The sequence below is a fragment of the Eurytemora carolleeae genome, unplaced genomic scaffold (assembly GCF_000591075.1).
Source record: "Eurytemora carolleeae unplaced genomic scaffold, Eaff_2.0 scaffold697, whole genome shotgun sequence".
Classification (NCBI taxonomy): Eukaryota; Metazoa; Arthropoda; class Copepoda; order Calanoida; family Temoridae; genus Eurytemora; species Eurytemora carolleeae.
This window is the reverse complement of record NW_019396609.1, coordinates 171,359-197,583: the sequence shown is the minus strand read 5'-3', so window position 1 is coordinate 197,583 and position 26,225 is coordinate 171,359. Positions and strand designations below refer to the sequence as shown.

Sequence of the window (26,225 nt, the reverse complement as noted above, 5' to 3'; positions counted from 1 at the left end):
TCTGGAAACTGAAGTGAATAAATCAATTTATTTTTGGAAACTGAAGTGAATAAATCAATTTATTTTTGGAAACTGAAGTGAATAAATCAAGCAAATATAAAACTTCAACAAATGTTGATAAAGAGAAGGATGGGTCTTTTTTAAGAAAATGTATACCCTGCTAGTTTTGTCTTTAGGCTTTAGATATTCATAAAGCAGTTTCAGCCTCAACACTCCCACAGTTTCCACTTCTAAAGCTCCTTTCACTTCTTGAGCTTCTTTCACTTCTTGAACTGTTAAAGGTTGTCAGCTCAATATGAGATGTAGCTGCCAGATGTTGCGTAGCCCTGGTATTGTGAGGTAGAAAGTGGAATGAGGTGACAGCATTAGATCTATTCAATCTGTGTATGTTAACGCCACTACAAAGAAACAAATTATACTGCCCATATAATTGAAAGGAGGGGTTGCTTTTAGAGCGCCATCAAATATTAATATTATTCTCCAGAAGGCACATAATTTATTGTTTTAAATTGTAATCACGGCCCTCTTATTTATAAAAAAATCAGACAAATATTTTTTAACAAATAACAACATGTCACACTGACACCTGATTACACCTTTTTCAAGGGCTAACTTTAGACAAAATAAAACATTCCATATTTCTATTGCATAGGAAATTTTTAAAAATGATGATTTTAAAGGAAAAACACTATTGCACTCACTCCAACACTCTTTTATGGGTTTAAATATGAACATTGTAAAAATGTTGTTACCTACGATCAACCTGGGTCATACTTGTGATTCTTACATCTGTTGAAATCCCCCTAAATTATGTTATTATTGATTCTTAATTTGTAAACACAAATATGATTAGTAATTGTTATGTTATCAATGTTTTTTCTGTAGGTCTCTAACAATAAGACTCAGCTCAATAGAAATCAAAACAAGAAAAAAATGGGTATTTACACACTGTGTAACATTCTTACAATGGTTGTAATTTTATTGATAGAAAATTATGATTTGATAATTCCATGCAAAAATAAATACCCCAACTTTTCAATTTAGCTCAGATTTCAAATTCTATTTCTGAGTATCCATGTACTATATGTACTAAGTACAATTTAACTCAGATTTCAAATTCTATTTCTGAGTATCCATGTACTATATGTACTAAGTACAATTTAACTCAGATTTCAAATTTTATTTCTGAGTATCCATGTACTATATGTACTAAGTTCAATTTAACTCAGATTTCAAATTTTATTTCTGAGTATCCATGTACTATATGTACTAAGTTCAATTTAACTCAGATTTCAAATTCTATTTCTGAGTATCCATGTGCTATATGTACTAAGTTCAATTTAGCTCAGATTTCAAATTCTATTTTTGAGTATCCATGTACTATATGTACTAAGTACAATTTAACTCAGATTTCAAATTCTATTTCTGAGTATCCATGTACTATATGTGATAAGTACAATTTATGTTAAATATTTTTGTAACATCTCAAAGATTACAAACATGAGTAAAAAACTCCATTGAGTTAAATACCTTTTAATTTAAAAAGAAAATTCTTATGAACCAAAGTTTTTAAATCACATTTCAGAAATGTTCCTATATTTTCATGTATTTTCTAAATTGAATTAAAATTTTTTTTTTATTATTCGCAAACATGTAAAGTCCTAGCTAACATATGTAAAAATTGTAACATTTTTTCATTTGTGATTACACATAAAAATTATGTAAGCTTTCGGATTCTAAATACATGTCTAAATTTAAAAAAAAAATTCTGTTTGTTAATAAACTCTAAACATGATTTGAAAACAATAAACAACCATTATGTTTTTTTTCAAACATTTTACCCTAAACTAAGAAATACTGAATGCAACTACTGAAAATAAAAATTCCTAAAGTATTCCTTCCAAGACTAAGAACAATAATGACAGAAGATATTACAACTTGTTAACAGACTCTCTCCAGTTTTTCATTCAAAATATTAAAACTTACCAGATTCTGTACATTCTTATAACAAATATTACAACTTGTTACCAGATTCTGTACATTTTTTATAACAAATATTACAACTTGTTACCATATTCTGTACATTTTTTATAACAAATATTACAACTTGTTACCAGGTTCTGTACATTTTTTATAACAAATATTACAACTTGTTACCAGATTCTGTACATTTTTTATAACAAATATTACTTTTTTAATATCTAAATATTTATTTTAGTAAAGCGTTATCGTTCACATACATTCTAATTTATAGTTAGATTTCATTAAATTTATCATTACAATAGCTTACTATTTAAACATACATTATTAAAATTAATTGTATATATCTATTATGATGCGAAATAATTTCATTTGAGTGTTAAAATTTTTTTGCACTCGGCTGTCGAAAATGTGTTTAATTCTTCAATTTTTTATGTTGTGCGTTTCTCTGCTCCCTTTCCCTTTGCACAGATGACTGACGAGTCCTCCTAGAACTGGATAAAGACTTTTTCTGGGACATTAGTATAGACTGGGGAGTTTTCTGGGACTTCACCAGTTAAGTTGGAGTCTCTTGTGACCTCACAACGAAAATGGGAGTCTCCTGGGTTCTCACAATGGTAATGGTAGTACTCTCTTGGGATCTTACAACGTAAGTGGGAGTATCTTGAATCATAGGAGTGGGCGTCAAATGGGACATCACTACGGAACTGGGAGTCATCTGGGACATCTCCACAGAACTGGGAGTCAACTGAGACATCACCACGGAACTGTGAGTCGTCTGGGACATCACCACGGAACTGGGAGTCGATTGGGACATCACAACGGAACTGGGAGTCATCTGGGACATCACCACGGAACTGGGAGTCAACTGGGACATCACCACGGAACTGGCAGTTATCTGGGACATCACCACAGAACTGGGAGTCATCCGGGACATCACTATGGAACTGGGAGTCAACTGTGACATCACCACGGAACTGGGAGTCGTCTGGGACATCAACATGGAACTGGGAGTCACCTGGGACATCACCACGGAACTGGGAGTCAACTGGGACATCACCACGGAACTGGGGGTTATCTGGGACATCACCATGGATCTGGGAGTCATCCGAGACACAACAACGTTCGTAAGAGTCTGCATTGACCTCACCATAGGTGCTTCTTGGAAGTAGGGACGATTTCAATTTCTTTTAACTTTGTTCTGCTCTTTCTCACCCTCTTCCTCCTTTTTCTCCTCCTGCTCGTCATCCTGGAAAGGGACTGGGGGAGGGTACCGAGGGTTTGGGAGAAGGAAAAAATTCTTTACCTCCTCTAGACCATAACCTCAGCTCCACAGATTCACCGACCTTCACAAATTCCTGGTATAGAGCCAGGACCCTGTGTATTGAACCCATATTTATGTGTTAAGTGTGGCTGTTCCCAACATTTCAGCTGATTTGGGGGCCAACACAGGTTTGCGGCCAAACTAGGCTGGGAGGAGAGAGCTGGTTACTAACAGGTTGAATGCCGGGTCAATACTGAAATGCCGGGTCAAGGCTGTTTTGCCGGGTCAAGACTGGTATGCCGGGTCAAGACTGGTATGCCGGGTCAAGACTGAATGCCGGGTCAAGACTGAATGCCAGGTCAAGACTGTTTTGCCGGGTCAAGACTGAATGCCGGGTCAAGACTGAATGCCGGGTCAAGACTGATATGCCGGGTCAAGACTGAATGATCAAATATAGCAAATATTACAACTTGATACAAAATGCTGTACAGTTTTTATGAATATATTACAACTTGTTACTAGTTTCTGTCCGTTTTTTATAAAATAAATTACAACTTGTTACCAGATTTTGTATACAGTTATTCATAAAAATATAACAACTTGTTACTAAATTCTGTACAGTTTTCTATAAAAATATTACAACTTGTTACTAAATTCTGTCCAGTTTTTCATAAAAATAACTTGTTACTAAATTCTGTCCAGTTTTTCATAAAAATATTACAACTTGTTACCAGATGCAATATAGTTTTTTTCCATAAAAAAACATACGCTTTTTAAATAAAAATTTACAACTCACGAGTGAAAGCTTGCCAACATGTTTAGATTGAAAATTGCGATATTTTTTGCTTAAAAAATTGTATTTTAAGTTACAGAATATCATACAAAGTTTGAAAGGTTATATTTTCAGTCAAAAAGTGGTCAAACCTGTTTAATGTTTAAATACTTATCAGAAAAAAGTAATAAAATATTAGCTGGAGTGTCCAGCGTTGCCCGTGCGATTGAAAAACGAATATGAAAAAATAGAATTGTTTTTGCCAGTGTTACAACAAACCTTGTTTAAAGATTATATTATCCCCTCCGGTCCTCTGTTTATATAAGCTTACCTAACTATTTGCCGCGTTGTGTTTGCATTGCTTTCTACTGCAGGTGAGGTGGCCCTAAACCATATGATCATTAAATTTTTTAACTGAAGTGTATAATCTTTGCTATCAAGAACTTAGTTACTTTTTATCGAACAATATTTCACTAGGTTGTTTTAGGTCGCCTTTTGAAGATCCAACTTAAGCATACACAGGTATTTAAAGTAAAACCTATATTTACTTATTTTTCGTTTGTTTCTCAATAGACAATGAACAAGTAAGCCGATAGGACTCAAAATATTTTTGATTTGACATGGCCATTTTGTGTTTTTTTTTCTAATTCACTAATTATAAATTATAAAAATACTATTATTGTAATAAAAAAAAACTTTTTATTGTTATCCTCTTATCAAGGGGTTACTTAGCACAACATAGGTTTCATACTTTTTATTTTTTTTTGTACTGAAGAGAACCAGCAAGTAGCGATGGTCATTATAATAGCCCCTTCATAGCAAATGAATTTGCTATGTACAGGCTGCATTTGGTCTTTTAATTTTAGTAAAAAGGCTAAAAATTTGCATGCAGCCTCCAGTTCTGCTCATTTACAAGTTTGGAGTTTGGAACATTTTGGGATCGTAAACACAGAAAATAGAAGAAAAAAACCATTTTTATTCTAAATTGGCTCTAAACTAGAGATAATTTAGTTATAAAATGTTTTTTTTTGTTTTGTTTGCAAATCAAAATGCGTCCCAAAATGGATACTGGGAGTTTTCATGAAATTAAAAGGCGAAAAAAATCTTTAAAAAAAAAGAAATGTTCACCTGTTTTGATTGCAGAGATGTAAGCACATGGCTCTGTGGAAGTAGTTGCGAAATTTTCTAGAAATATCTTCAATATAAAAAAATCATCTTCTAATATTTTGACCATTGCAACCTGATTTTTAAATAAAATAAAATAAAATAGTCTTTTATTTTTGTCTCAAATAAAATAACAGGTTTACATATTAAGTTACATTTGTATTGAGATTAAAAAGTATTTATTTTTTAATGAATTTTAAACTTTTTGTAAAAAAAGTATTCTAAAAATTTACTTTATAGGTAGACTGCATGGGTATCTAGTAACCTGTTCATAAGGTAGTAGACTGCATGAGTAACTATAGTAACCTGTTCTTGAGGTAGTAGACTGCATGGGTATCTATAACCTGTTCATGAGGTAGTAGACTGCATGAGTAACTATAGTAACCTGTTCATGAGGTAGTAGACTGCATGGGTATCTATAACCTGTTCATGAGGTAGTAGACTGCATGAGTAACAGTAGTAACCTATTTATAAGGAAGTAGACTACATGAGTAACTATAGTAACCTGTTCATAAGGTAGTAGACTGCATTAATAACTATAGTAACCTGTTCATGAGGCAGTAGACTGCATGAGCAAAAGTAGTAACCTGTTCATAAGGTAGTAGACTACATAAGTAACTATAGTAACCTATTCATGAGGTAGTAGAATGCATGAGTAACAGTAGTAACCTGTTCACAAGGTAATAGACTACATAAGTAACTATAGTAACCTGTTCATGAGGTTGTAGACTGCATTAGTAACTATAGTAACCTGTTCATGAGGTAGTAGACTGCATGAGTAACAGTAGTAACATGTTCATAAGGTAGTAGACTACATGAGTAACTATATTAACTTGTTCATGAGGTAGTAGACTGCATTAGTAACTATAGTAACCTGTTCATGATGTAGTAGACTGCAAGCGTAACAGTAGTAACCTGTTCAAAAGGTAGTAGACTACATGAGTAACTATAGTAACCTGTTCATGAGGTAGTAGACTGCATGAGAAACAGTAGTAACCTGTTCATAAGGTAGTAGACTACATGAGTAATTATAGTAGCCTGTTTATGAGGTAGTAGACTGAATTAGTAACTATAGTAACCTGTTCATGAGGTAGTAGACTGCATGAGTAACAGTAGTAACCTGTTTAAAATCCAGTAGACTGTTTGAGTATCTAATAACCTGTTCATGAGGTAGTAGACTGCAGGGTTGATGAGGGCAGTTGACATTGCCAAGAAGTAGACACTGAGATACACATCGTCAAGCCAGACTTTTACATGCAGAGCTAAAATGAATAAAACTTATTATATAAAGCATTTTATAAATAACTATCTTGAGAACCCAGCTTTTCCTGGAAAACAAGTGTGAACCTATTTAACTTAGACATGTTTAATTAAAGCTAAGAATATTCCCGTGGTTTTAAAGAGTTCCCCGATCAATATTTAAGGCAAATCGGTTAAGGGCTTCCTGAGTTATGATCAGATAAAACAGAAACTACTACTTTATATATATATAGATGCGTGTGTTGAGTGAATATTGGGGAAATCCCAAAATCAAAAATAGGTTTCTAAAGATTTACAGTCACGTAGTTAAAGAATGGTTGAAGAGTAGTAATATTTATTTCTTCAGGACAAAAATTTGTAAACTTAAAAATACATTTTTTATATCAACACACAATTTTTAAGTTAGTATATAATTGAATATAAAAATAAACAGATCTAAAAGGTTTATATAAAGGTTTACATTCCATTGACGCTCGGGTGATGGAATCACTCAAGGTTGTAATGCAAGGAAAGTTATTTCACAGGTGTACGCATCTTTTGTACTGCAGTGTACTGTCTCTGGGCGGTAATATATACACAAGATAGATGGCAAAGCTTTACATGGGATTTATCTTTCACATAAAAAACAATGAAATAATCTGGTCATAGGAAACTACTATCTGAATTATCAAAATTATCAAAATTTAATGCTTTTAACCTCCTCAGATACTAAACGAACACTGATGGACCCATTCTTGTTTACAAATTCCGCCCAGAATGAACTGGTTTCAATATGTTCACAGTGTATACGCAACTACAATTAACTTTCCTTGCATTAGTACCTTGGAATCACTCCTACAGTCAAATAGGTTTCGATATTATTGATAATTTACAAAACAATGCGTATATTTTGAACTAAGCAGTACACTTTGTTTGCCAAAACAAAAACCGGTGAATAACATCACTTAATCAGGGACGGTGCAATTTATATTTACAAGTATGAAAGAGTAAAACCTTAAAATGGTCTGGACCCCCCCCCCCACACACACACACTCGAAACAGCGTGAGTGAAATTATGTAGCTTGCACAACTCTGTTCGAGAATAGGAATATAATTTTAGCTCCTTTTTTTCCTGTTAAATATATATGAAACACTTTGTTTTCTTGGGAAAATAGTCCAATGCTTAGGATCTAGATCCGGATTCGTAGGATCTGCAAGATTTTGGCTGCCTGGATTCGGATCCGGAACCGTAAAAATATGCGGATCCACGGTTCCGAATCTAAGTGGAAAATATCAACAAAAAACTGCAAAAAAAATACTCTTTACTCTAAAAACTTAAATCTGAACTGTTTAAAAAAGTGTTCGCCAGATCCGGATCTGCATAAAAATTAAGTAGGTCCAAGGCACTGGAAAATACATTTACTTTGTAAAATTAGATTGATCCATTGCGTCATTGGATTAGTGTTGTCGTCATATACTTTAATATTTTTATAAAAAAAAAAAAAAATATAAGTGAATGTCAAGGGGGGGGGAGGCTTATACTTTATGTCGCTTCTGACCGACGAATTTCCTACAATTGCCCAGAAAAATTCTAATATTTTGTGAAAATCTTTGTTATTATTGGCAGTTGATTCTAATATATATGTTGTAGAGGATATGAAACCCCCGAAAGAGGATTATGAAATCCGCAAATCAGTTGTGTCGGACCCTGGAACCGGAGAAGACCTTTTCAACTTCCTCTAGATATAATTACATGATAAATAACAAGTGTTTAAAAGGAGAGGAAGTTGAGAAGGTCTTCTTCGGTTCCAGGATCCGACACAACTGATTTGTGGATTTCATAATCAACATAAGTGACAGAGTTACTTGGATAGAAAGATAGTAAATAAACGAATGATATTGGGTGTCCGGAGCTGAAAACTTTAGAATGGTGGATATCAAGATTTATGCTTGATCCTCTCTTATTCTTAATCTCGAGACTAACCTAATCTTGTACTTTTTTCCTGAAAAGTTTATAAAATTCAGCCAATCAGGTTAGTCAGGCAGCGTGTCTGAGGACCAAGGAATTTAGAAAAAGCCCGATTAAATCTTTGTTTTGGCCCACTTTCAGCTGTCAGATTTTGATAAATTGAAAGTAACAAAGTTTCAAATGTGAGAAAAATATTTTAACAAGCTACTTTGCATTGATATATATTTACAGATATTGAAAAAATCAATGAATAAAACAGGCAATAGATAAACAAATAGATAAGTAGTTATCTCTAGTGAAACTTTTAATTTATTAGATTTTCCTCTTTTGAATTATTCCCAACGAGGTTATAGTATATAGAGTGATGATGTACGCTAATCCTTTACTAATTGTACAGGCCATGTACTTCACTTCCAAAGGTCAATCTGTATATTACAGTACTCGATGATTTCTGAAAATATTTAAATGCAGAATTTGTATTCCATGTAACTATTAAAATCCACTACTTTTTAATCGTGTGCAGGATTCCATTTTCACAGGAAGACGTAAATTTACAGTCTTTTACAGAGCAATATTTCATCGTTAATAAACTGTTCTGAGAAAACTGAGAAAAACTCAAAATACAAAACCTCCCCAGACACTTGTACTCTAAAAGGGTGTTGCATATTTGATTTTTGTACTGTATGAAAAGGCCATAATCTTTTAACATCCTTTATCAGTGAAATATACTAAACATATGCTCACCCCAATGCACACAGAGAGGTAACTAATATCCAGCCCCTGATTAAACCCAATAAAAATCTCATACATTTGTTGTAAAACTTAGAATAGAAGTTTACGAAACCAACCAAGCTATAATGTAAAACGCTAGATCTCAATATCCGACGTGAGCACTTGTAAAGTGATTTATAATACTTGATCCCTTCTTTACGGTCATCCCTGCAGGGTATGGTCACCACAAGATATCGAGATAATTGAATTATTCTGTAGAACACGAGTTCTAACTTTGAATTTGAATCTAAATTACCTGGCAGTAGGTAAATGAGAAGGAAGTACAGCTGGTAGGGTAGCCAACAAACAGCAAACAGTACAACAACAACCAAACTCATCTTTACAATCTTAATAATAATAGTTTCAACAAAATTTAAAAAGTGAAGAGAGGAGGGACCAGGACGTCTTCCTCTTTTTTTTACTGCAAACATTGTCCATACTACATTCAGCGTACACTGAAGACAAAACTCACGGATTTTGTATTAATTTCACGGATTTCCTGAAAATCTTGAGGAAATATCATTTAAAATAGTTTAGACCTTCCTCTCATTTATTTTACATATATGTCTGGTTCTTATAAACGTATGGTTTTAAACTTGTCTGGAATCATACTATTTTTTTTAAGGTTTCTCATTTTTCAGACTTACTGGGGGTTTTAATAAAATAGGTATTTTAGAAATTTGCTATGAGAAATGATACATTAGAAACCACTTTATAGACGGGCTGATTTTTGGTAATGTCAATTTGGTAATGAAAATTTGGTAATGACAATTTGGTAATGACAATTTGGTAATGACAATTTGGTAAGGTGACAATTTGGTAATGACAATTTGGTAAGCTCAAAAAAGTGACAATTTGGTAATGACAAATTGGTAACAACAAAAAAGTGACAATTTGGTAATGACAAATTGGTAACGTCATAATAGTGACAATTTGGTAATGACAATATGGTAACTACAAAAAAGGGATAATTTGTTGATAAAGTTAAATTTAATTCAATTTAATGTTTAATAATTTTCTGTTTCTCACATTATTTAGGGTTAGGTTAGGTTAAGACAATTTCTGGGCCGAGCGCTGGGGCTAGGATGGGCTAGGGGGCCAAGTGCTGCAGGCTATTAAATGTTAAATAATGTGCTGTTTCTCACATTATTTAGGGTTAGGTTAGGTTAAGACAATTTCTGGGCCGAGCGCTTGGGCTAGGATGGGCTAGGGGGCCGAGCGCTGCGGCCTATTAAAAGTTTATAATGTGCTGTTTCTCTCATTATTTTGGGTTAGGTTAGGTTAAGACAACTTCTGGGCCGAGCGCTGCGGCTAGGATGGGCTAGGGGGCCAAGTGCTGCGGCCTATTAAATGTTAAATAAATGTGCTGTCTCTATCAATATTTTGGGTTAGGTTAGGTTAGGTTAAGACAATTTATGGGCCGAGAGCTGCGGCTAGGTTGGGCTAGGGGACCGAGCGCTGCAGGCTATTAAATGTTAAATAATGTGCTGTTTCTCATAATATTTTGGGTTAGGTTCGGTTAAGACAATATCTGGGCCGGGTGCTGCGGCTAAGATGGGCTAGGGGCCAAGCACTGCATCCTCTTAAATGTTAGATGTTGATTATAAAAGGGACAGTTTGGTAACTACGTAAAAAAGTAACATTAATAACTTCCTAACATTGACATACATAAAGTTCATTCTTGTTGTAGTATTTAAATCCTTCTGAATCTTGTAACATTTTGCCACCCCTAAAAGGGGTGATGAATAAGAAAGTTTGTTTTTAATCTTTGTGAAGAAACAATCTCAAGAACTGACGAGGGTCAACCCAGACCGAAATATATTTTCAATAAATGTGGAACTAACATCTACTTGTTTACTCTACAGAGGTTTGGTCCATCACCATCACCGAGTTTTTAAGAAATTCATGATCCAAGTCTCCTCTTCTTGCAGTATATGACACAAGTGCAGGTTGAAACGTGGTTTTTAGAAAATATTGCGAATTTTACAATTATTTTGGGCGCATTTCTTTTGTGCAGAAATAAAAGATTATCTTCAGTTGAATGTAAAACTAAAAATTAAACAATTTTACATAATGTCACTTTTATTTCGTTTACCAAATTGTCACTTTAATGACGTTACCAAATTTTTATTACCAAATTGTCACTTTTTTGTTGTTACCAATTTGTCATTACCAAATTGTCACTTTTGTGAGCTTACCAAATTGTCATTACCAAATTGTCGTTACCAAATTGTCACCTTACCAAATTTTCATTACCAAATTGTCATTACCAAATTGACATTACCAATAATCCGCCCATCCACTTTATATTTGGTTAAAAAAAAGTTTTTATATTTGTTGCAGAAACAGCACCTGGATTTTTGGTGATTATTGCTAAAAAAAATATTAAATTATGTTATTGGAGGAAACCATATGAACTATTTAACTTTGATAGAATACTTAAAGAAATTTCAATTTCACAGAATATATTAAGAAAAAATTGAAAACAGCTTCTTGAGAATTTTGCTATAATTTAATCAAACACAGAAAGACTTGAATAGATAGCAGGTTAATCATGGTATACATGAATTGATACAATGATTATCTAACATTTAATATAAAAAGATAAGATTTAATTTCTTATCTTTATAAAGATGTTGAATCAAAAGTGAACATTTCTAACCTTTCTTTTTTTCTCCTGAAGCCTGGAAAGAGCTGGATTAGAAACACTAGTTTGATGAAGGATTGCATCTGAACCCCACAGCTTGATTCCAATTTGGGTGTAACAGAACCCTATATAGTAACAGATTCTTGGTTTTTAAACAGTCAAGGTAATTTGGCTTTAACCCGAAAAAGGTTGATGGTCTATATGTTATAGGCTAGGGGAGGAAGGGGGGCACAGTGGGGTATAAAGGGGGGAGAGGCTAACATAGCAATTTTGAGTTTATCACATTAACCTCTATTTAAGTCAAATAAGGCTTGGCCGCTTAAGATTTTTTTTAAGAGAAGTCGAAGTCGTAGTGATTAAAAGCCAGTGGAAAACTGGCCAGTTCCGTAAGAAAACTCTTAAATTAAAAACCAGTAACACTAGGGGGGGGGGGGGGAGAAGTATATTTTTGTTTACTGCAGTTTATTTGTTATAATGTCAGGAAGGTTTTTATAAAAGAGCTAAACATATGTCAAATGTATGAAGAATAGATTTTGGAAAGGAGTAGTTTTAACTTTAGGGATGTTTACCATATTCAAAAATTTAATCATTTATCATATTGTAAAAAGACTAATTTGTAAAAAAAAACTAAATAGTGCCTGCAAATATTTAACTTATTTTCAACAGAATTGATTTGATGAATTAAGAGTGAGACCAAACAAAAAATCGCAATAAAAAATTCGATTAGAGTAGTTTAGAATATGAACACTAAAACATCTGCAATTAATGATGTACCCTTGAGGAAATCTTCTAAAAATATATCTATTGAAAAATATGAAATTTTTTGCAAAAATCATACAGGCGCATCGATAATTGTTCTTTCTAACGACAGCATTTTATGATATCAACGATTTTTAACTGTTGAAAGACAAATGCTATTAATATGACAGACAAAACAGATCAACATTTGATGCATATTTGATTGTATTCTATATATTGTGTTTATTGTTACATTGTCAAATATCAAATATCCAAGAAACGTATTGAGGTTAGGAAAGGGATCCAAGGAACCCCCTCCTTACTCCTTAGTATAAAAGAATATACATAAAAGCTACTTTTTTTAATATGATTATAAAAAATTTCCCCGCAGGACCCACCTGGATGACGTTTTTCGGAGATAACTCCAAAAGTATTGGTTTGAGGCTTTTAATTTTTTTTGACTAAATCTTTACTTATCAACCTACTTTTGGTCATTGGATTTCGACTTTGTATAGGTCTTTGGAAAGCATGCAAAAAAGGAAGCAGATTGCAAATTTTTTCTTAATGTACCTTGTTATTTCAATTAATATTAGAAATTTTGCAAATTTTCAATTTTTTGCAGAATATTAAAATGTATACATTCGAAAGGGGATTTGCCGTATAACAACAATTAAAAATATATAACTTACCCATTAGAACAACCGGAACTAGGTAGGTGATGCTTAAAAAGAAAGCATTGTACCTAAAATCAATATTTGTTTAATTATGACTTTTTTATTTCTTTATTTTAAAGAAAATTTACCCACCAGAAGTCTATAGTGGATTGGAATGGCAAACCGTCAGGCCACATGAGGAAGCACACAGTGCTCTTTCCAGAAGTATCGTCCCTGATTACAAATTTTACAATAAATATGATTTAAAAAAACAAATGATGTACTGTTAAACCGAAATTTAAGAAGACATCGGAAGAATACATATAATGTCGCCTTGCTTTTAAATGTATGGCCACGTCTTGTATTTTCCCGAGCTGTCAACGTTTTTATCGTGAATGAAAATTTCCAAATTTTTTTTTGGAAATATGAATAAATTCATAAATTTGGGTGCTTATTTATAAAAAAACATCCTTATGAGGCCGAATCTAAAAATTTTAGCAGCGGCATAAATTTGAAATGTGACTTAAATATGGTTGGTTCCTCTTAAAATTGTATTTGATGTTTCATGGATTTGAGCCGGTGCTCCATTGAAACTGGTTTTTGGCGGAGTTAAGTCATAAAATTTGGGCTCAGATTTTAAATATCTCAGCGAGGGAAAATTTTTGAGGACAACATTTTAAAAATTAATCCGATATATTTTTATATCTGAGTTTCACTAAATGTATTATTTCAAGTTACATTGGCGCTTTTATTACTACCCCTATTTTTGATAATTTAGCTTCTGAATTTTACTTTTACCGAAATCATTTCATTTTTTCAAATATATAAAAAATTATATAGTTTATGGTTTTTGTCGGGTGATTTTCAAAAATCTTTAAAAATCAAACAAATATTCTGGTAATGGATTTAAGTCTTTGCCACAAACCAAATTTTTCAACCTATATATCTTTGCAGCCAGATGGAGTACATTTTTTATATTTCAAACTTATATTTTTTTATCATAGTTGGAAATATCAAAGTTCTACGACATTGGTTAGCAAAGATATACGGATTAGAAAATCAGAGTTAGTGGCAAAGACTCAATTCATTTGATAATAATAAGTAATATTTTGACGTCCTACCCAATGGTGCCAAGTTTAGAGTAGAGCAGGGAGGGGAGGCAGATTAGCGCAGAGAACGCCATGATGACTAGAATGCCGCAAACAGCTATTGATTTTGTTGGTCGTCTTCGCAACGGATACATTACAACATAGTACCTGAATATTAAATATTTCAAAATTTGAAACCAGATTCGGTATTAATAAGGACATAAACACAAGTTGATTCCAGCTTAATTTAAGATCGTTAAGAGTTATCAACTATATACAAATGTTTGTATTCGACATTTATAGGGTGAAATATCTGAATAATTAGTCTTAAATTTAATTTTCAAATAAGTTTCTCCTTAGAAGTAAAATTAATAGCGATCAATATTGTATTCAATTTGATATCAGCCCGTACCCCTTTTATTTTTTGCGAGCACTTCTTTAAACTTCATGGTCAAGTAAACTTTGGTGGTAGAACTGCTCTAGTTTGTTGTCTAATTTTCCTGAGCCTTTGATTTAAAAAACTTGGGAAAATACGGCTCGGGTCTAAGCTGTCGTTGAACATCATTTACGGCTTGAGCTTTCAGTTTCAAGCTGCATCTTATATTCCACAGATCGAGTTGAGTTAAAAAAAAACCGGTTTAATGTTCTATTTGGCGGATGTTCATGGTAGGAATTGGCGCATTCCGAGTTTTTTTGAGAACAAGACTCAACTTAGAGCCTTATACTCCACTAATACCAACCAAGGTCGGTTTTATTTTCATTGGGCCTATAACTCCTTATGTCGAGCCGAAGATCTTAAATCGCGGGCTTGGGTCTAGCTCTGTTTGTTTGTATCCAAAAAAAAGTCAAAACGGCTGAACCGATCGGGCCCAACTTTTGTGTGGGACCTCACGTTGCCCCAGGGAAGGTTTATGGCCAATCAGACTTTAAATATGTAATCTTGAAATATTTTTATCTTAAATTATTTATTTGAAAAATTTTGAAAATGCACGAAAAAATATTATGAAATCCGCAAATTAAAAAAGAAAGAAAATTTTATACTGTACAAAGATAAGAAGCTCACAGATTAAGCCACAATTAAAAGTTGAAAAAGACGGTGGGCGCGAAGCGCCCTAAAAGCCTAGTAAGTATAAAAACGCGGTCTATCTGTTTCATTTACTTTATCTATATTCGAAAATGTTCTGTTTTATGATTAAAAGAAACTCAGATTGTTTGATCCTGAAATCTTTGCATAAGTGTTTCAATTTATAGAAATTTCAAACTTTAAATTTTGTTGGAATAAAAAATGGCCAATTTTGAATTATTAAAAAGCTTTCACCATTAAGTTGCAAAGATATAGGGATGAGAAAATTTTAGTTTGTAGCAAAGACTCAATTCCTTTGGTAGACCTTTTTTAATAGATAATCTTGTCATAGAATAAGATGAACTATAGTGCATCGTAGTATAGTCAAGTATAAGCACATAATAGACGCACTTCATTCTTTAATAGCATAATTCAACAGTTAAAATAAGTTAAAATCATGATTTTATTTCAGAATAATGGCATGATTCAGCCAAATGGAAAAAAATTTCCAAAAAAGATCTATTAATAATGTATCGGCGTCCAACTCCACCTGACGTAAAATCATTCATAAACAGTAGTTTATTTAATCCAGTATATAATTGTTAGGTTACCATCAAAGGATGCGACTGTAAAGACGATCAAACCTTGTTTTCTGCTCCCTGGTGAGTCTTCACCTGGTGGCCTGAGTTTTAAATAGAGAGTTTAACGGCGCACGCAGCTATAATTTTTCACGCGTTGAAAACATTCCACATCTTTTAACGACCAGATTCTGATTACACTATATATACACGAGGCGACTTATCATCCACCCCACTTTCTGTTTAACCTAAAGCTATACATACAAAAGAACTAACAATTGTCATGCTTATAGGCCGGACTACTTGCAAGTTGCAATCCGAACTTAGCTTTGGGTTCATATGAGGACTGAAGGGTTACATCAATGGAACTATCCAATCTGAGCTTAGCTCCGGGTTCATTGAAGGGGTTACATTAATGGAACTATCCCTATTCCGTATATAATTTCAAGTGACTTTCCATTTATAGAAGGGCCCTGCCTGATTCACAACGAAAACACCTTTGTCAGATCATCGAGCAATCTGTGTGTTTATCATTTAATTAATGTTCAAATTACCGGGAAGCCTCAAAGTGTACGCTGGCATACAGTGTGAAGTTGTGAACTCAACACAGCTGACTTCATTTGTTTCTCAAGGTTCCCGAACATTATATGCTATATGTCTAACATGGTTTCAGAAACTTTAAATATAAATATTTACTTTTGGCAGCTTTCATATGATATTTATTTATGTAATTGAATTACATAAAGAGATTACATGCAAAGTTATAAATAATTACAAGCTCTACTGTATGCAAAAAATATATGCTACTGTTGTGAATAGGAATGATAAGTCACTTTATAGATGGAAGGATCCTTGAAATCCTTGAAGGATCCTTTTAAAGGACTTGCCAAGCCGCCCATAATTCTATCTCAAATTATTGTGAAAAATTAACAAGATAAAGCCTTTTTCAATTTTTTTCATGAACATTTAATTTAATTTCAAAAATGTGTTTGTTAACTTAATACCACATACAAAATAATGATAATTTTTAGCATCTGCAAGAAGTAAATACTGAAAAGAAATTTATTGTCTAAATTTAAAATGTCATGGTCCAAAAAAGCAATTTTACTTTAGCAAGGGTTCCCAAGACCAAAGGAATTGAGTCTTTGCCACAAAATCTGATTTTCTTATCCCTATATATTTGCAACCAAATGTCTATAGACCTTAGATATTTCAAACTACGAATTTTTATAGATCAAATAACCTAAGTTTGAAATTTAGAAGGTTTACACAATCAGCTTGCTAAGATATATGCATTAGAAAATTAGAGTTTGTGGCAAAAACTTTATTCTTTTGCCCGAAAAACGTTTAGAGCTTAGCGAGGAATATTTTGTAAATTTGTCTTGGGAACTCGTTGTTAAGTAAAATTCTTAATTTGCCGGAAATGTAGTTGTATACAATTTTCTCGTCTTTTGAGATGAAAATACACACATCTTTTTACAAAAAATCGCAAAGCGGAAGGTTATTTTACTAACAAAAACAGAACACTCTCATTTTTGGCACTATATTACCGTGAAATTTTATGACTTTTAATGAATAGAAATTTAAAGAATTTGTTTGTATTTTTTAATGCATAGTACCCGTCCGGTATGTGTGAAAAATTATAAAATAGCCCATAACTTGTTTACGACTTAAGCTACAGATCTAAAAACTATATTTTTAAAAGCACTTGAAAAGTGGATGTAGAAATTATGATATTTAATTTTTTTTTAAATATTTTTTTTACTTTTTTTAATACTTTTTCAAATCTTCCTTGCACCCAAATTGTTTAAGTTATCGGTTTAATTTTTTTCAATGAGCTGGCCTTGAAAAAGTGGGCTACGATCAGGCATTTTAACCCTTTAATAGTTAATAGTTCAAAGAGATGGTGATAATTTCAACATCTCGCTGTTTTTAGAAATCATGGTAAGGTACTGTGGGCAAAAGACGGTAAAATTTTTAAATTTTTAGCTATATATTTTACATATAACTCTGTAAATATAAATAATGTTAGAAAATTATAATTCTAGAGGGAGTCAGAATGATTAAGCATAAAATTAGGAACCTGGCGTCAGGGAATTTTCTGACAAGATTAGATTGCAGATAAGATTTAATCTATATTTAAATACTATAAACTTAAAAAAACTCGGAAATATGAAAATTTTGATTTACAAAAAAAGATTGCAAATCTTCACCAGGGATCGAGAAAGTCCGCTTAGGGCTGGGTACACATTAGTCCCAGAAAGCGTAGGGTTTCCAACGTAATAGATAATTCACTTACGCAAAATTACGTGCAGTTACGCGAAATTATTTTATTTCGTGAAATTTCGCAAGATTTTGCGTATTTGGCGAAACTTCAATTTCGCGAAATTACTGTGTAATTTTGCGTAATTTCTACGATGTAACTTCGCAAAAATTTTTAGTAATTACACGTATTTAGCGAAACTTTGATTTCGTGAATTAAGGCCGTAATTTCGCGTAATTTCCACAAAATTAATTTCGCGAAATGTTGCAATAATTACACCTAATTAACGAAACCTCCTTACAAACCAGCCTACAGTAGAACATTTTAACCTTCCTGTACATGAACTCTACCGTCTAAAAGTACTAGAGAAGGTTTGGGACCTTGTGAGAAGTTTACTTTAAGTACGAGAAACTAAATACATCAGAAATTTTATGACTAATCTCACAGGAATGAACAAAAAAAAATAATTTTTAATTAATTGTAAACTGTAATTCAGTATTTTTAAGAAAACAAGAGTATTTTTTTTTTTCTAATTCTTTAAAAGGTTTAAATAGCCCTCCTAAAACAAGCCGCCCCCCCCCCATGAATTATGTAAAAGTTCGTTAATTAGATCGACCCACACCACTTTAAACGCCATACAAATAAACTAAACAGTTTGTTTTTATTCTTCATTCGACAGAAACAATCTCAAGGAATAATAATTTTCTTAAAACATTCTTTCAAAAGTAAATATTTGCAAATTATCTTTTTTCCATCTCATGATCTGAGTTCGTTTCCCTTTTGTCCATTTGACAGACCATTTCATTTTTTAAATAATCTTTTTTGTTTGTTTATTTTCTTGTGGTTTTTAACATCGATCTTGATGGTTATTATATCGTTAGAACTGACAAGGGTCAACCTAGACCGAAATATATTTTTAATAAAATGTGGAAGTAACACTTCCTTTTTTCTCTACAGAGGTTTGGTCAATCACCGAATTTAATTCAATTTGAAAGTATTTAAATTATCCAATCCAATAGGACATGGTTGTATCGGAATGGTTTCGTATTACGTAATTTCGCGTAATTACGCCTTAATAACGCGAAACTAAACTTTCTTTCGTACACCTAATTAGCACCTAATTTCGGGTAATGCTCCACCGTAAGTGAAAGAAAGTGTTATGATATTTTAGCTTTCCAGGCCTCTCATCTTAGTCTGATGTTAAAGGGACCGTTCACTTATTTGGGTAATTTCAGGGTAAACTAAACAGCCTATTCACTGTTGATTGGTAATAGTCTTACTTTTCAAAGAAAACTGTGGCCGGAGAAAAAGCCGATTTTTCATTCAGAATTTGATCGCAAGGATTTTTGTTATCAGATTTCGTATTTCGGAAAGTAACAACAATAGTTAAGTTTTCTCATGGATTAACAGAGATGACAAATTTTAAAAGAAAGTTTTTTAAAGGGACCGTTCACTTATTTGGGTAATTTCAGGGTAAACTAAACGGCCTATTCGCTCTTGATTTGTAATAGTGTTACTTTTCAAAGACAACTGTGGCCGGAGAAAAAGCCGATTTTTCGTCTAGAATTTGAGTGGAAAGGGACGGACTCTCTATAGACACTATTTGATGTTTTTTTCAGTAACAGCAGCCCAATAACATTTAAATTTATTATATTTTAATGTCATTATGTGTTCGTTATTATATACAAAAATCTGAAAACTTTTGATATTTGAGTTAGCAAGAAATTTACGTTTTTCGTATTAAAACATGTAAAATGTGTTTACAAAGACGACGTCTCTACGACAATCAATTAATCATTAATCGTATTTTGGTTCGTAGATTTTGTATATTTTTTTCCCGTATGTGCACAACTTTTCATTTGTCATGCCGCGTCCAATTCAGCTTTTTACACAGGCAATACACAATTTTGAATGCGTAAAATAGTGTTATTTTAGAAATAGAAAGTTAAAAAACAAAAAAAAAAAATTAAAAATAATGACATTTACAATTAACGATAAGATACTACAGTTTAATTTTATATTCAAAATTTATTTTGATTCACAACATGCTGAAAAAAAAACATCAATTAGTGTCTATAGAAAGGGACCGTCCCTTTGCGCTCGAATTCTGAACGAAAAATCAACTTTTTCTCCGGCCACAGTTGTTTTTGAAAAGTAAGACTATTACTAATCAACAGCGAATAGGCTGTTTAGTTTACCCTGAAATTACCCAAATAAGTGAACGGTCCCTTTAAGCACTGTATCAAAAGTCAAAACACCTCTTAGAATCCCTAATACTCATGTTTAATTAAAAAAAGATTACAAGTATTTTATTTTTCTAATTTGATTTAGTGAATATTTTTTTTAATCTTTACACTTTGTATCAAAAACAAAACAAAAACAGATTCCTGAATTTTGTGCATCAAAAATCAAAACAACTCTCTAAATGGGAAGATTGGCCATGATATCTTTGTAAAATAAAAAAGTTCTAATTTCTACCAACAAAAATAGGAAATAACGAAGTTATGGATTTTTCCACAAAAAAATGAAGGAATCCAAAGTTTTTATTTTTTGTCATGGTATGATTTCATGTATAAAATACATAGGCAATATACGTCTCACTAAAAGTAGTGACAATTTGTCACAAAAGATTCAAACTTATAGAAGATTTTTAATTATTCAAATACTTTTTTTGGAACTCCAAAAAAATAATAATCAAAAAGATGTTTATAAAACTAATTTACCCCAGTTTGATCATGTTTCTGCAGACCTTGTTTCTCCAGCGTGAATATTTATCCACAATAATCTTTCTATTTTAATATATTTTAATGTAGGTCATAAGAGCTTTCCAATAATGTATCATGTGTCATATTTGGACATCAAACATGTTATTTAGAGGGGGGGGGTCAAATTGACCCCCCCCCAGCGGGAATAGGGTTAAGTAAAACACATGTTTAGAATAAACAATTTAAGATTCATTTACTTCTTTTAACTATGTTACATTTTAACCTTGAAAGGAAATAAAAACAAAGAAATACCCAAAATTGAATTAAGTGAAGACAGATCACTAGTAACAGTAAAACGCATAATTTACTCTTAGATACTTCTTGGACAGACTTTCTAATACTTGTCATGTGAATTCCAAATTTCACAGAAAATTTTAAATAAATCCAACCAAGGGCTATTTGCTTCCTTAAATTTACCCACAATTTTATCTTTTTTTCATATTTCTCTTTACTTGCCTAAAATTATCCAAAGAACGATCAGATTTGCTGATATTGCTGTTGTAAGCATACCCCCGTAGGCTACCTTCCACACGATTACCTAAGCATAAAGAATATTAAAAACAACCTATTGCTTTCGCCTCAAACCAGGGAGTAAGGAATAGAAGGGAGATACAATTGACGCGGTTCGCCCTACAATATGATTATCCATGCTTTGCAAATGGGTACTCCATTTGTATATGAAATAGTCAGAATAGGTTATTGTATACGCGGTAAGTGTACTTCAGACAAATGTGCCTTACCTCAAACTCTAATGAATGTAAATCATCGTCTTTTTGCAACCTGCAATGTCTTTTATATTTCAAAGTTATTAACGTTGTGAGATCAACAATTTAAAGTTTAAAATTTCAAAGGTTTCATAAATGAAGGAATTAGACAATTATAGTTTAATGCAATTGCAAGCCCAACGTAGTATCTTCTTAATTGTTTCCTGTAATTATCGATTTAACATTTAGTAAAGGTAACATTCAGTAAAGGTAACCTTTATTAAAGGTAATATTTAGTATAGATAACTTTTAGTAAAGGTAACATTTAGTATAGGTAACACTTAGTATGGATAACATTTTGTATAGGTAACATTTAGTATATATAACATTTAGTAAAGGTAACATACAGTATAAATAACATTTAGTAAAGGTAACAGTTAGTATAGATATCATTTAGTGTAGGTATTATTTAGTATAGGTATTATTTAGTATTATAGGTAACATTTAGTACCAATAACATTTAGTATAGGTAATATTTAGTATGGCTAACATTTAGTAACAGCAACAATTCGTAAAGGTATCATTTCGCTTAGGTAACAATTATTATAAGTTACATCTTGTAAGGATAGCATTTCATATAGGTAACATTTCGTTTAGGTAACATTTAGTATAGGTAACATTAGTACTGGTAACATTAAGTAAAGGTAACATTTAGTATATGCAACATTTATTTTTTCCATTTAAGGGCCTAGGGGGAGCTTGTGATCCCGACCGTTAGATGTAGTGTAGCGTTGCTATGCCCCTGTCAGCTGTGGAGTATGGTGCGTAAAAATATTCAGATTTGAATTCAGCGTACAATTTCCATAACATGAAGTATAATACAAAATAATGTAATTATTTTAGTGAAAACTTTGCAACCCCTGGTGGGCGGTTGGCTTGATTCCAATATTGATCACCCTTACTAAGGCTACAAAAATTAGTTGCAGCACTTAAAAAACTCTTTTTTAAAAAAAGTTTATACGAAGCAGAGTTCTTTTCGCAAACTTCTTTTGACAAACTGTTTTCCGCACATTCCATGCCCAATAAATTAGGAATTTGCGACGGAATAAAAAAAATGCAAAGATTTACCGTTCTGCTGGAATCCCTACTTGAGAACGCGAGGGAAGGCACGCACACCACACCATTTTTTCGTTTGCACCGTAAATGACGTCACAAGTCACAGTTCACCACACCTTTTTTTCGTTCGGCATTTTTACATTCTTTTTTAAGTACTTTAGATTATTGTACTCAAATTTTGAGCATCGTCATTCGTCATGCTTCATGCATGTTGTTAAAAGTGGTTTAAAACATCTTCGCCTTTTTTTTTAATCTTCTTATACATTAATTTGAATCTCACCTTTCCAGAGTAAGCGCTACGAGAGAGAATACACATGTTGCAACCGTGTACAGTCCCATAAAGTTGTTTACTATGCAGTACGGTTTTCCAAACTTCCAATCTCTAAAAAAAAGGTTAGTGTGGAGAGTGTGGACATTATTTTATTTATGTCAATTTGACGCATTTTGTCGGTAAACATGTCGTCTTCTCTAATAATTCAGTACTTTTTACGCTGATGACGTTTCATAATATCGTCTTTTGTAATGGATTTAAGAGTTATTTAAAAATAAAACAAGAAAACCAGTTTAGTTTTTCTTTTTTGTATTTTTAATTTGTCCATACTCCATAAAAGTCACAAATGGATTTTACGCAATAAAGACAATAAACATAATTTAAAAAAACATAACTTTTTAAGATGAAATAACGAGGATATCTTCCTCATTGTTACCCAGATAATTTTTGAAATGGTACCGTTGTTGATAGGACTTTTAATGTGTTGGTAACTTGAAATTACATCAGTCCCCTAGAACATTTATGTTTGGTTTGAAGTATATGAAGAAAATTAATGTCTCTTATCTTTTATGCAATTGTAACCTTGTACTTTTTAACAGTAATCAATTATCTCGTTACTTTTTCATTCAAGATTGAATTCTCTCTCTACCTGATTTAAATAAATTATTGAAAATTAACGTAATAATATTTATTTCACAATGTAATATTTTTTACACACTCCGGGATCTTTCAGCGTAAGGAATTATTATGATCCAATTAAAGAGCCTTCGTCCAAACTTTTTTTCTTTTTGGATCTGCTAATATTGTAAACGCAGACTCTTCTATTCTTGTTTGGCTTGGCAGTTGGGTAAAGTCAAATATGGTTTCTTTTAAAATCCTGTTTAAGAATTGCTAAAAGAATTACAATAAAAAGGCATTATATATTAAATTGATAATTTTTCTACTTTTAAAAAGGACTTAAAAAAAGTATTAAATTTTATTCAAAATATTAGTAAATGTCTTGATGAACTTAGACTAGTGACTCATCACGGCGAACAAACAGAATCGCGTAAAGGAATGTAAACATTGGTAACCATTTTATGTTAAAAAAACTGTATATTTTAGTATACTATAATGCGGATTTTCTCGAACTTTTATTTATCTTAAAAATAACATTTTTTTTCAATTTAATTGTGATATCTAGAAATAATTCTAAATTGAATTTAGACAAGTTCGCTGACATTTAAGAAAATAACGAGTGATACAATGACCTTGGCGCTGCATGTTAATAAACTTAAATTTTCCCTGCATCAAGAATCAGTTTCTTAGATCATAATTTGTCCCGAGATTTAGTTTTAACTCTAGGCTTGTATCTTCTCGGAAAATGTTTATAAAATGCTATCCAAAGTAATACCACAGTTAGCAAGACACCATTATTGCAATATTTAAGTGAAATTGATGTTGTAACAAAGCAAATAGTTTTATTACTGACTAGAATTTAGTTAATTGGATCTGTTTACTCTGCAAAATTACTGTGTTTACTTGATTCCAAAAGTCGTCTTCCTATTTCAGAGTTTTCTGGTTTTTACTGTATAATAATTTGTTATTCTAAAGAAAAGAAGAAGTTGAAAAATCATTTTTCCTAATTAAAAATTATCAACTTTAATAATCCTAGTAGACTTTGTACTCAAAAGAAGAAGAGAAACCCGCTGTAATCTTTTACTGATAACTTAATCAGGTCTTAAATCTTGTTTATCCCGAAATCCTTTTCAGCCACTTTTTTAAGATTAGAATTAAATATTTAATTTATATTCATCTTTAGAAAAAATAACCCTTTGATCTGTATTTTCCTTGTATCTAAAAAGAAACCATTCCAGACAAATTGGATTCAGGAAACCATATAAACTTTATAGCAAGTGCTTTAAGATACAGCTGATTTAACATAATAGAACGATGATTACTTTTTAGCGCGTCTTTCATAAAATTGTACATAAAGTGAACATGAATGATAAAATACACAATAGTTTCACAGCACTGTTACTTTTGACATTTAAAAAAATACCTTTGGGTTTAGCCTAATCTATACAATAAAGCTCTTCGCTCATATACATATATGTTAGTTGTAGCTGGCTAAACGGTTGGACCAAATTGGCTGAAATTTGTAGAATTCTAAAAAATCAAATTTTTTTCAAAATCTTTTTTTTTCAAAAACCTTTTTTTTCAAAAACCTTTTTTTCAAATTTGATTTTTTTAATTCGAATTTTTTTATTTTATGGGCAACACCGTCTGCCGGGCACATCAATTAATTTATTCATAAAATTTCAGGACTTTGAACACAAAAACAGGATGGTGACTTACTTGTGGAGCATGTAGTCGAGATTGAAAGCACAGTTGAAGACACACATGGTGAGGTCGGCCACGGCCAGGTTAGCTAAGAAAAAGTTCGTCACTGTCCGCATACTCCCGTGCCCTAAATTGATTGAGTTTTTGTTTACTTGTCTGGGTATTTAACTCTACCTAAATCTTAGAAGTTGTAAATTCAATTTTTAAGGAACATGAAGAGTCGTTAATCCTATAGGATAGTTAACAAAAAAATTCTAAAACCTCAAAGATTTCAAAACTGTATTATCTATATAATAAAACAAAACATTCGTATATATATATGTTGCGTATAGCAGGCCAAACGGCTGGACCGATTGGGCTGAATTGGGCTGGGAGTAGGTGTTATGGTTTTTTTTTAATTTAGAATTTTTTTTGACATGTTTTGGTTAGTTTTTTGCATACAACTTCTGCCAAAGTCAAATTGTGACTTAGTTTAACCCTATCTCCGCTGGGGTACTTGAAAACCAGGATACGCTGGGGGGGGGTCAATTTGACCCCCCCCTCTAAATCCCATGTTTTATGTCCAAATATGACAAATGATACATCATTAGAAAGCTCTTGTGCTCTACTTTTAGAATCTGCAAAAAAATTTGCAAATTTGCGAAAATTGAATTTTTTATCGCAAAATCCAGTTTTATAGTAAAAATGTTTGCAAAAAAAAATTTGTCCAAAAAATGACAAATTATACATTTTTGAAAAGCCCTTGACCATGCCATTTCAAATATGCAAAAATTTTTGCAAAATTTTAAATAACCTGATTTTTAATCAAGAAAAACTAAAAATGTGCAAATTTCCTTTGACAGGTTGTTTGCAAAAAAT

At 32.2% G+C, this 26,225-nt stretch overlaps 1 protein-coding gene across 1 annotated transcript; it reads right to left on the bottom strand.

Annotated features, from left to right (window-relative positions):
- On the bottom strand, window positions 1-25,483 carry LOC111706246 (tachykinin-like peptides receptor 86C). Its single transcript, XM_023479072.1, has 12 exons — window positions 25,383-25,483; window positions 23,055-23,156; window positions 14,319-14,453; window positions 13,351-13,431; window positions 13,234-13,286; window positions 11,822-11,931; window positions 9,416-9,506; window positions 6,340-6,442; window positions 5,145-5,201; window positions 4,348-4,401; window positions 753-803; window positions 1-398 (listed from the first exon to the last, which is right to left on the bottom strand). The coding sequence occupies exons 1-12, from the start codon at window positions 25,481-25,483 to the stop codon at window positions 188-190; spliced, it is 1,149 nt and encodes a 382-aa protein (XP_023334840.1). The 3' UTR covers window positions 1-187.
- Between the last annotated feature and the right edge of the window lie 742 nt (window positions 25,484-26,225).

Bases quoted from the DNA above. Each gene is read 5' to 3' on its own strand.
- LOC111706246 (XM_023479072.1), bottom strand. From the start codon at position 25,483: ATGCGGACAGTGACGAACTTTTTCTTAGCTAACCTGGCCGTGGCCGAC. The intron at 14,454-23,054 runs GTGAGATTCAAA...TTTAATATTCAG, and splicing joins GTAGCGCTTACTCTGGAAAG to GTACTATGTTGTAATGTATC. The intron at 5,202-6,339 runs GTTATTAGATAC...AGATATTTCTAG, and splicing joins GTCTACTACCTCATGAACAG to AAAATTTCGCAACTACTTCC.